The following is a 12,727-nucleotide window of genomic DNA, read 5'->3' as shown; positions in this document are numbered from 1 at the left end:
TATACTTTAAAAAATCCACGCCTCTTAGCCTTAAAAAATATAATTTAAAAAATCCACGCCTCTGATAGTCCTTAAAAAATATACTTTAAAAAATCCACGCCTCTGATAGTCCTTAAAAAATATACTTTAAAAAATCCACGCCTCTGATAGTCCTTAAAAAATATACTTTAAAAAATCCACGCCTCTGATAGTCCTTAAAAAATATACTTTAAAAAATCCACGCCTCTGATAGTCTCCTCTTAAAAAATATACTTTAAAAAATCCACGCCTCTGATAGTCTCCTCTTAAAAAATATACTTTAAAAAATCCACGCCTCTGATAGTCTCCTCTTAAAAAATATACTTTAAAAAATCCACGCCTCTGATAGTCCTTGAAAAAATATTCTTTAAAAAATCCACGCCTCTGATAGTCCTTGAAAAAATATTCTTTAAAAAATCCACGCCTCTGATAGTCAAATTAAAAAATATACTTAAAAAAATCCACGCCTCTTTTGAGGCCTTGAAAAAATATACTTAAAAAAATCCACGCCTCTGATAGTCCCTTGAAAAATATTACTTTAAAAAATCCACGCCTCTGATAGTCCTTAAAAAATATACTTTAAAAAATCCACGCCTCTGATAGTCCTTAAAAAATATACTTTAAAAAATCCACGCCTCTGATAGTCCTTAAAAAATATACTTTAAGAAATCCACGCCTGTGATATGTCCTTTGAAAAATATACTTTAAGAAATCCACGCCTGTGATAGTCCTTAAAAAATATACTTTAAAAAATCCACGCCTCTGATAGTCCTTTAAAAACTATTCTTTAAAAAATCCACGCCTCTGATAGTCCTTTGAAAAAATATTCTTTAAAAAATCCACGCCTCTGATAGTCCTTAAAAAAATATTCTTTAAAAAATCCACGCCTCTGATAGTCCTTAAAAAATATACTTTAAGAAATCCACGCCTGTGATAGTCCTTAAAAAATATACTTTAAAAAATCCACGCCTCTGATAGTCCTTAAAAAATATACTTTAAAAAATCCACGCCTCTGATAGTCCTTAAAAAATATACTTTAAAAAATCCCAATGGTCCCTGAAAATTTTTTCTTTAAAAAATCCACGCCATTTATTGGTCCCTGAAAAATGTTCTTTAAAAAGTCGACGTCCTTTAATGGTCCCAGAAAATATGTTCTTTAAAAAATCTTCGCACTTTAATGGTCCCTAGTGTTAGTTCTAGTTCCACGCCCATTGAGGTACTTGAAAATATATTCTTAAAAAATCCACGCCCTTGTGTTGGTTGTTTCGTGAACAAATATTATTTAATAATCCTCGGCATCAGTTAGTCCTTGAAATATAAAATATTTTTTTTAATCCACGCTTGTGTTGGTCCTTGAAAAAAATCTATAACAACATCGCGCTCATGTTGGTCCTTCTTTAAATCCACATCCTGTTAAACAAATATACATAACAAAATCTCCTGTTCTCCCATTCATTTTAAAAGGGTCGAGTTAGTCCCTTTGATGCCTTTTGGCAACTCTGGCCCTCCTAAGCATATGAATTATGAAGTGTTTTTTCCACGTTGTTTGTGTTGTTTATTATTTTTATAGTTCGACGGCAGGGTGCATTGCATGTCAGTTGCACATTTTGATTTACAACCGTGTTTCTTTCATATCATTGCTCATTTTCATAAAGTTGTCACAAGTTGTTCGCATGTTGCGGTTGTAGAACCCACTCGACACCACACAACAAAATTGGCGTTGGAGGGTGTTTCGGTGTTTAGGCACTTTGTTAGGTCACAATTCCTTTGCAATAAATAAAACAACACAAGAGCGACTATTGGCTTTGATATGCTGCTCCACATATTCCATTAGCTATATACCATTTCAACGAACCTTACGCTGCAAACGTGACGATGACCCCAAACTAACATCAAAGACTTAGGAAAATACAAAACAAATTTTTCATTTTCAAATGTCCTTTGTGTCTTAAATTTTGAGGTACAAAAGGATTTTAAAGTCTTTGGCAACTTTTTGTGAATCTAATTAATGGTCTAGCCATAGCATTTTTGTGTCACCGGAAGGAAACTGTTTAATGTGATTTTTATTTGAAAAAAAAAAATGAAACAAAAATCACTTGTCGTCTATGAACATTTGACTTTTGACATGCCAAAAGTTTGCCATCGAGTAGACAAAGTTGAATGCATACCAGTAATAGACAATTTATTTTTTTTTGTATTTTGTTCGGTAATCAAAGCAGGGTAAATGGTAGTAGTCTGGGTAACGAACTTTTGTGTTCATTCATATATGAAATAAAATTGCCAAAAATTGCATACATATGCTTTGGATGTTATTTTTGGAATGGGAAAATAAATTTAGAAATCATTTCCATGTCAATAACTCTCCAAAATTGTCTGGCGTTTAGTATATATGATACAAAACCACAGGGACTACAATGCAGAACATAGATTTTCAAGAATACTTTTTGAGGATCTTTCCTCTATAAGGCGTGGATTTTTTATTGATTCTTTCAAGTGCCATCAAAAGACGTGGATTTGTTAAAGAATATTTTTCAAAAGGACCAACACAAGGCGTATTTTTTAAAGAATATTTTTCAAAAGGACCAACACAAGGCGTGGATTTTTTAAAGAATATTTTTCAAAAGGACCAACACAAGGCGTGGATTTTTTAAAGAATATTTTTCAAAAGGACCAACACAAGGCGTGGATTTTTTAAAGAATATTTTTCAAAAGGACCAACACAAGGCGTGGATTTTTTAAAGAATATTTTTCAAAAGGACAAATACAAGGCGTGGATTTGTTAAAGAACATTTTTCAAAAGGACCAATACAAGGCGTGGATTTTTTAAAGAATATTTTTTCAAAAGGACCAATACAAGGCGTGGATTTTTTAAAGAATATTTTTTCAAAAGGACCAATACAAGGCGTGGATTTTTTAAAGAATATTTTTTCAAAAGGACCAATACAAGGCGTGGATTTTTTAAAGAATATTTTTTCAAAAGGACCAATACAAGGCGTGGATTTTTTAAAGAATATTTTTTCAAAAGGACCAATACAAGGCGTGGATTTTTTACAGAATATTTTTTCAAAAGTACCAATACAAGGCGTGGATTTTTTAAAGAATATTTTTTCAAAAGGACCAATACAAGGCGTGGATTTTTTAAAGAATATTTTTTTAAAGAACCATTGCAAGGCGTGGATTTTGTAAAGAATATGTTTTCAAGGACCATTGCAAGGCGTGGATTTTTTAAAAGATAATTTTTAAAAAGGACCAACACAAGGCGTGGATTTGGACCATTGCAAGGCGTGGATTTTTTAAAGAATATTATTTCAAGGACCACTGCAAGGCGTGGATTTTTTAAAGATAATTTTTAAAAAGGACCAACACAAGGCGTGGATTTGGACCATTGCAAGGCGTGGATTTTTTAAAGAATATTATTTCAAGGACCACTGCAAGGCGTGGATTTTTTAAAGAATATTTTTTCAAGGACCACTGCAAGGCGTGGATTTTTTAAAGAATATTTTTCAAAAGGACCAACACAAGGCGTGGATTTTTTAAAGAATATTTTTTCAAGGACCATTGCAAGGCGTGGATTTTTTAAAGAATATTTTTTAAAAGGACCAACACAAGGCGTGGATTTTTAAAAAAAATATTTTTCAAAAGGACCAACACAAGGCGTGGATTTTTTAAAGAATATTTTTCAAAAGGACCAACACAAGGCGTGGATTTTTTTAAAGAATATTTTTCAAAAGGACCAACACAAGGCGTGGATTTTTTAAAGAATATTTTTCAAAAGGACCAACACAAGGCGTGGATTTTGTAAAGAATATGTTTTCAAGGACCATTGCAAGGCGTGGATTTTTTAAAGAATATTTTTTCAAGGACCACTGCAAGGCGTGGATTTTTTAAAGAATATTTTTCAAAAGGACCACTGCAAGGCGTGGATTTTTTAAAGAATATTTTTCAAAAAGACCTTACAAGGCGTGGATTTTTTAAAGAATATTTTTCAAAAGGACCATTGCAAGGCGTGGATTTTTTAAAGAATATTTTTCAAAAGGACCAACACAAGGCGTGGATTTTTTAAAGAATATTTTTCAAAAGGACCAACACAAGGCGTGGATTTTTTAAAGAATATTTTTCAAAAGGACCAACACAAGGCGTGGATTTTTTAAAGAATATTTTTCAAAAGGACCACTGCAAGGCGTGGATTTTTTAAAGAATATTTTTCAAAAAGACCACTGCAAGGCGTGGATTTTTTAAAGAATATTTTTCAAGGACCATTGCAAGGCGTGGATTTTTTAAAGAATATTTTTCAAAAGGACCAACACCAGGCGTGGATTTTTTAAAGAATATTTTTCAAAAGGACCAACACAAGGCGTGGATTTTTTAAAGAATATTTTTCAAAAGGACCAACGCGTGGATTTTTTATAGAATATTTTTTCAGGGGCAAAGCGTGGTTTTTCAAGGACTATTAGGACGTCAAGGCAAGGCGTGGTTTTTCAAGGTTTTTTTTAGAGACAATTTTTTCAAGGACTATTAGGGCGCCAAACCAAGGTGTGGTTTTTTAGACACAATTTTTTCAAGGACTATTAGGACGCCAAGACAAGGCATGGTTTTTTAGAGACAATTTTTTCAAGGACTATTAGGGCGCCAAGACAAGGCGTGTTTTTTTAGACACAATTTTTTCAAGGACTATTAGGGCGCCAAGACAAGGCGTGGTTTTTTAGAGACAATTTTTTCAAGAACTTATAAGGCCGTGGGTTTTTTATAATGACTATTAGCGGCGTGGATTTTGTAGCAATTCTATACTTGTTCCCGTTCAGAATTTCCTTTCCGAATGTACACGTTTTAAAATTTCATTTAAAATCCATAAAAATTTCAATGACTGCTACAGTGTTGTGCCATGTGCTTGTGCCATGACAACATTTTCCCATTTGGCCACAATTTAAATCGAAGAGAAATGTTAAATGTAAACATAAATTTACTATCGAGTCGTGCAAAACGAGAACACTAATAAATAAATGTTAAATAAATAGAATAAATTTACGATGATGCCGGTAAATCAAATTCGTGACAATGGCAAACATTCATCGATTTGCCAACCGATGATGGCAACGATGATGATGATGATGGCGTTGGTGATTATCATCATCATTCGCGTATTTGTTTGTCGATGGTTGTGGCTGTTTTGTAAAAATGTTGCATTTAAAATATGTCCACCTGGTTATTGTCAGCATGTCATGGTGTTATATGGAAAACTCTAAAGAGGCCCTATTTGAAAGCAGTTTACTTTGTGAAAATAAATCTTGTCATAGGCAGTGTCATAACATTCTGAAATAGCATTTCCCTGATAAGGCCTCCATTTCCATTACCCCGGAATACTTTGTGTTGCTTCCAATCTTTTGTTTATTTTATTTATTATTTGCCGAACAGAAAGAGTTGCCTGCCTGTAACTGAACGTGACGTTTTAGCGGAAATTAAAAATGAAAACGAGCACAGAGTGAAATATCGCGTTTTATGTAAATTTTCGGGGTGGCCCATAAGCTGCATGTAAACAATTCAGCCGAAATATTTGTTCAATTTTGCAACGATTACAGTTATAACTAGTGTGCTGGCGACAGCGAACAAATCGAAATTCACAGCAGCCAATTTAATCAAAATGTTGTTAGTGTTGTTGGGTATTCCTTTGATTTATATGCTTATATTAAAAATACTTGATGCTGTTTTGTAGTATTGGTCGCATAGAAAGAATGGCATGTGATTTTCGGACATGTATTACAATAACACTATTCTAAACAGTTGCACATTGCTGGAAAATATAAATTATTCCTTACAGTTGTTTTATAGGAAGACAAATTTTTGAATTATGGTGTCGTTTTGTGACAAATATTTGATGAAAAAAATTGTCATGTTAAGAAGGCTCTAACAAAAAATCTATAGTCTAGTCTATCTTAAATACAATATTCAATAACGTAACAATCAAAACATTTATAAATGTTACTCAATTTATCTTATATGGCCATCGGCGGGACATTTGCATCAATTCAACCGAATCGGAAAGAAATCCCTTGGTGAACATATTAAGAACCCAGAAGCACAATGGTCAGAATTCAATGACTTAACCTATGGCGTGATGATTTTTGCTGGTAACTTGCAAGTCCATGAAGAAAAGGATTTATAACTTTGTTTAAGGCTATTGTAGGTTATTCTTGAGATTGCATGTCTTCAGTTAAGGGGACCCCCCATTCTCGGGGTCAACATTTTTGTTGATATAATTCGAATCTACACTGATTAAAGAATGTCTCTACAAAATTTCAAGTGAAAATCTCAAGAACTCCTGAAGATATATCCGATTTATTGTGTCAGCATCAAGTGACGGCTGAAAGGCTTCTCAAACTTTAAACGCGTTTTTCTCTAAACATTTTTTGCGAATGGCGGGCACGATAACTCAAATACTAATAACCCAATCGGTTCCAAATTTTTTCCCTTTAAATGAGAAATATTTTTTGTCCTTATTTTCTTCAACCATAATATAAATACCACAATACGATATTCTTTCATCCTCAAATATTCAATAAAAACGCAGCTTTGGGTTTTATGTACTCGTCAAGGAATTTCATCCCTATAAGTAATTTTCCAATTTCACAGCCAATAATTGCATAAAAAACATTGTTCGTATAAAAATTAGGGTCTGCAAAGATTATTCTTTATTGGCTTCATCCAATGCATATGTTCTTTTTTTATTAAAGAGTTGATCAGTGGTGTGGTACCAGGAGAATTTGTCCTATAAATCCCATCTTCCGATTTAATCTAGATTTGTACATTTGTACAACAATAAACAGACCAAAACGAATAATCTGTTCGCTTTGTAAGGTACCATAAGGATGTACTACTTTTGTACATTCCTTATGGTATATTTCGGAGAATTTTTCTCTCAAACACTTCAAGAACTGCCTCATCTTCTTGCGCAAGTACCCATGCTTCAGATCCATATATCAGCACAGGTAGTATCAGCGTCTTGTAGATTTTGAGTTTGGTCTGGCGGGACGTGGCCATGTTTCTAAACTGCTTACTTAGACCATAGTAGCATCTGTTGGCCAACACTTTTCTTCTACAAATTTCAAAACTGGTATCATTAGGTTTATCTACAACGATACCACGGAATATAAAATCTTTGACTACCTCGAAGCTGTAGTTCTCACCTTCCACAATTGGTCCGTGTCTACTGGACGTCTAGCCAGTTGATACCATCAACTTGGTCTTTTCGCCACTTACTGCTAGGTCCACTTTGGCAGACTCCTTCTCAATTTGTTCAAAGGTGGCTGCTACCTCTCGCAATCTTCGACCCATTATATCGATGTCATCGGCGTAGGCGAGTAACATACTCTGTTTGGTGCACAGACAGGGCTGCCATATTTGCCGATTTATCGGCATTTTGACGATTTTTCACTCTAAAAATGGAAAATGCCGATTTTCCGATTTTTGACTCAGAATTGCCGATATTTCAACAATCGACAAAAATTGTCTAACTTTTTAATTTAATACGGCGTTACCATACAAACATATAAAATTGGCAGCTTTAAATCATTATAAATATCGGCGACTCGCCGCAGCCGTTTTCAATGGCTTAGATATCTGCATTTTTTGTCAGCATTGTACTCTGTCTAGTTTACATTTTACATGGAATAAGGCAAAATTAAAAATAAACGAATAAAAAGTGCGCACACGAAAGAAAGATCTCACTAGTGTACATAATAATTACTATATTAAAAAAAATCTACATTTTTTGTAGAAAAATGAATCTTTTTTTATACAGAATTGAATTTTTTAAATGTAATAAACAATATTGATTTGTTATAAACCAAAAAATATGAATTTATTTATAAATTATATGCTGCCGATTTTTTGCCGATTTTTAAAAATACAAATGCCGATTATCCCGATTTTTTTCTGAAAAATTGACGATTTTTCATGAAATTTAACTGGCAGCACTGTGCACAGAGTGTCATTTATGTTCACCTTTTCGTCTTGTATGACCTCTTCCAGCAGGATGTTAAAACGATCACACGAAAAACTGTCACCTTTTCTGAATCCTCTTTAGATATTGAAGGGCTACGATAGGGCCTTTCCGACTTTAACTGCTGACCTTGTGCAAGTTAAAATAATCCCGAACACAGACACGATTTTGAACACCTCTGAACGGATAGGACAGTCATATGTAGCTTTTTAGCCGACGAATAGGTGGAATGTGTCGATGTGTTTTTTGTGGGTCTTTTCCAGGATTTTCCCGCAGAGTCAATGAAGGATTTGCCAGGTCTGAAGCCGCATTGGTCCAAAAATGTCATTGACCGGTGGCTTCAGTCCTTCATACAGCACTCTGACCACCAGTATTGAATAGTTCGGCTGGTAACCCTGGTGCTTTATTACTCTTCAGCGGATTAATTGATATTCTAACCTCATCTTGGCTAGGTGGTATACACTCTATACCGTCATTTTTTATTATTTCTGGAGAATCTTCCTCACCGCCACTATTTGATACCAGAAGCTTTTCAAAATGATCCTTCCAGATCCCCAACACATCTGTCTGTGTCTGTCACCAGGATTCCTTCTTCATATTTGCTCGTTGGTAAAATTTCCGGACTTCATTCTGACTTCTCTACATCTCGATTTGCTCACGCTCACGTTTTTCTTGTTCTTTCTTCTTTTTTCTGAAAATAAAATTCTCATCTCCCCTATTTTCCCGATATTTCCCCATCGCATTACGTGCTGCTACTGTCTGCAGGGAACCAGATTACCTGGAAGGTATCTGGTTTCCTGCATTCTTCAATAGCTGAAAAAAATTTTGATTACCGTATGACAATAATGCTTCGAATTGTGATCAAAATCATAATTCTGTCTAGAGTCAGTTTTAACTTATGAATGTGTAAATCAAAATCCATACCCAAAATATTCCTTAAAGTAATCCAATCCTTAAACCAGTGGGCGGAGCAGTATAGTCGGACGGGGCCGACCAAACGATACCCTACACAACTACCACGGAACTCAAATTTTCTGCATATGTTTATTCCGAGCCAGGGCAATATTTCGTGATATTTGCACCCTCTTGCCCGATTAGAGGTAAACAGCACCTCTTCCTTAAACTGACATATTTTCCGAATATTACGAGTATTCAGTACAGCTATTGTCCAGATTCCCTTCAACCCACGGTGAAGGTGTTGTGATGTTCGGCTTAAATTTGTGGTGTTGTGATGTTCGGCTTAAATTTGTGGTCTATAAATCGACTCGAAAATAACACAAAAAATAAGTTTTCGGTCCACTTCACCAAAATTTTTTATCTGATCATCACTGAAAATTATAGGCGTTGTCCTTGACCATAACTGGAACCTCATGGAACATTTCAAAGCGATCAGCGCTATAGTTCCGCTCTCTAGAGTGATTATGGGTTATTAAATAATATACGAATACCTGCAAATATTTAGGTGTAACTCCCACATCCGAGCACATGCAACAATATAATTGGTATTACTTAAAGGTCAACCACTCCTCTTGGATATAATATCAACATCTCGGGTCTATGTCCTTCAGGGGTAAATATATACACTATAGAGTACAAATTTTGTAATTTTTCACACAAAAGTCAGGGTCCACTTAAACCGATAAATATTAACCGATCTTTATCAAAACAGGCATGCTTATTTTTTGGCCCGATCCCCTTCTCCATGCAAAATTTCACGATGTTCAGACCATTATTGCGGCCTCTGGAGCGACCACAAAAACCGATAAAAATTTAGTATTTGGTCCATTTCATCCCCTTATATTAACCACCCTACATGCAAAATTTCGTGAAGATTGGTCCATAAATGTGGCCTGTATCGTGTTTACAAATTATAATGGACAGACGGACGGACGGACACACATGTCTAGATTGACTCAGCTAGTCGAGATATGACGATCGGTATACTTAAAGGTGGGTCTAGGTCCAATATTTCGCGGCGTTACAAACTTTTGGGGCTGCACAAAGCTATAATACCCTGACAACATAGTTGAGTAGGGTATAAAAACCTTGGATTTGATTTACCGTTTTCTATGGATGCCTGAAAGCCAGGGATATTCTCTACAATTCGACAAACATTGATTTAGCATTTCTCTGAGAAGAAAAATTTACAGCGCATATATATATGAGACCTGGCTTATTTCAGGTATTTTTTACACAAGATTTGAGGAATTTAAGTATACACCCATTAGTACTAAAGTGTCAAAATGTTTGAAATTTGTACAATCTCATGAGAATCAAATTGAATATCCGATTTTATTCGAACTTAGCACAAAATAATATTTTGATCAAATCCGGATCACATCAGGAAATGCAGTCTATAAATGCACCCTTATGGAACATCCACCAAAAGTTTAAAATTTGTAAGCCTAGATCGATCCCGAAATCAAGCCCTAAGAATCCATTTTCTCTGGTACCTCCACTACAAATATGTTGTCAGCGTATTATAGCTTTGTGTGGCCCCAAGATTTTGTAACCCCGCAAAATATTGGTCCTAGCACCTTTTGATATTCCGATCGTCATATCTTGACTTGCTGACTCGATCTAGACATGTGTGTCCGCCCGTCTGTCCATTATAATTTGTAAACACGATAAAGGCCACCAGGAATTTTTGTATATAAGAAAGGTTCTGGCTAAAGAATATCCCTATTGTTTTTGGTAATGATCGGTTAATATTTAGGGGATGGAATTGATCAAATACTTTATTTTTGTCTATTTTTCTGGTCGCTCTGGAGGCCACAATTATGACCTGAACATAAAAAATTGAATGGAGAAGAGGATCAGGCCAAAGAAGAACCTTGTTGGTTTTTATAAAGATCGGTCAATATTTATGGAACCAGACTTTTGTGTGAAAGATGACAAAAATTATATTCTGAATTCGTATGTATGGTTGCGAAAAGTACTAAATCGTACAAAATTTAATACAATTTGGATTGGACGAATATATCTGAAAGCCTGAAATTTGGAATTAAGATCACTGTTGATGATTGAGCTATAACGAAAGGTTTTGCAGTTCGCATTTGTGTGTACTAAATGTACTAAACGGCACTAGATTTTTTACAAATTGGATTTGGGTGAATCGAGAGATCTGAAAACCTAGAATTTGGAATAGTTGTTGCTGTTGTAGTGTAGAATTGAGATATGGAAGTATAGTACTTATGTGTACTAAATAGTACTATATTTGGTACAACTTGATTTTGTGTGAACGAATAGAGCTGTACTCCAGAATTTTGGAATTAAAATTACTGTTGGAGTGTCCGATTGAGGTAGTTTAGAAAATTCGTACTTATAGAAAATTTGGTACTTATATTTTTAGAGTATCCCTTGTAATATTAGAGTATCCCTTGTAACATTTTTATGGCATCATAATAATAGTGTACTGATTATGTCCAATATATATTTGTTTATTTTTACAATTAAATTTATTTTGTTGGCATATATCTTCCAAAATTATTTTTCAAAAATAATAGCACAAATCCACTTAATTTTATAAAATAGCATTCATATGAAATTATATATTATATAAATATTTTATATAAATATGTATGTGTGTAAATAAAAACCACTTACCGGCTGGTCATTGATGAACCATTGTAAATGTGATGCTGGATGTGATTTTCCCGATGAGCAATTTAAATTTAATATTTCACCAATTTGATATTGAAATTGTTGGCCTTTTATGTGCGGTCCATCACGTGGCAAATCTATATTTTCGGAGAAAAACGCGGGGAGAAAACAAGGAAAACGTAGCACATTAATTGAAAGTTGTTTTTGGTTTTTCAATTTCATCTGCCTAATTTAACATTTACAAATTGACTTAATTTTGTGCCATTATAAAACAGTTTTCCATTTTGATTTCAATTTTATTCACAAATAGATTTCCTCTTCTCTATTGATGATATAACTAATGTTATACAATAGACGTTGTGCTGTCAATGATGATGATGTGTTTGCTGTCACCCCCTCTCTTTCTCTCGCTCTATCTGAGGGAACTGAATTGAGGTCTGATTTCGTGGAAATAAAAAGGGAGTAAAAACGTGACTTGAATTTGAATTGGATATTTGTTTAGCTTTTTAAAATGGAAATCCAAAAAAGATTACTTGTAGAAATTGCCCCCATAATTTATATTGTGTGGTAAAAAATAACGATGTTATAGAAGAATTGTCTTTGTGGCAGGATATTACAAAGGTGTGAGGGCAAAAAGTAGAGCATAGTTTTGTATTCTTGGAATTTGTGTTTGTTTTCGTTCTGGGAAAATCTTTGCCCTTGAACTCTTTTTTCGAAAAGGTTTTAAGTTATTTAAAAACATATTTATGTGCTCTTTGTGACTTGAAAGATATTTGATACGTGCGGCACATTATTACAGGTTGTTTCGTATATCCATTAGTGTGAGGGGAATATCTGTTTTATTATACCCTCCACAATAAGGTGCAGTAGCTATTAAATGAGTCATTTCACATAACCAGGAAATATTCGTTGAAAACTTCTTGTGAAATCGGTTCAGATTTGCATAGTGAAATTTCCTTGTGAGTATGGGAGCCCCTGACGAGTATAGTAATTAAATTATAGCACGATGATTTTTTTTCGCCACACTGTGGTACAGGGTATTATGTCTTTGTGCATATGTTTGTAACAGGTAAAAGGAAACGAGATAGACCCATAATTCCATTTGAGAAT

At 34.3% G+C, this 12,727-nt stretch overlaps 1 protein-coding gene across 1 annotated transcript in view; it reads right to left on the bottom strand.

Annotated features, from left to right (window-relative positions):
* LOC133326018 (uncharacterized) overlaps positions 1–11,754 on the bottom strand; it is a gene marked incomplete at its 5' end in the record, with an annotated part of 29,085 nt that extends 17,331 nt beyond the window's left edge. The window contains one exon of the mRNA XM_061534695.1: positions 11,621–11,754. Coding sequence (XP_061390679.1) covers positions 11,621–11,754 — 134 coding nt within the window. The remainder of the gene's footprint in view (positions 1–11,620) is intronic.
* Between the last annotated feature and the right edge of the window lie 973 nt (positions 11,755–12,727).

This window comes from Musca vetustissima, unplaced genomic scaffold, assembly GCF_032173495.1.
Source record: "Musca vetustissima isolate MV318-11 ecotype Yass unplaced genomic scaffold, APGP_CSIRO_Mvet_v1 utg6361, whole genome shotgun sequence".
In the NCBI taxonomy this organism is placed as follows: domain Eukaryota; kingdom Metazoa; phylum Arthropoda; class Insecta; order Diptera; family Muscidae; genus Musca; species Musca vetustissima.
The sequence above is the reverse complement of the archived record's forward strand: the minus strand, read 5'-3'. Positions and strand labels throughout refer to the sequence as shown.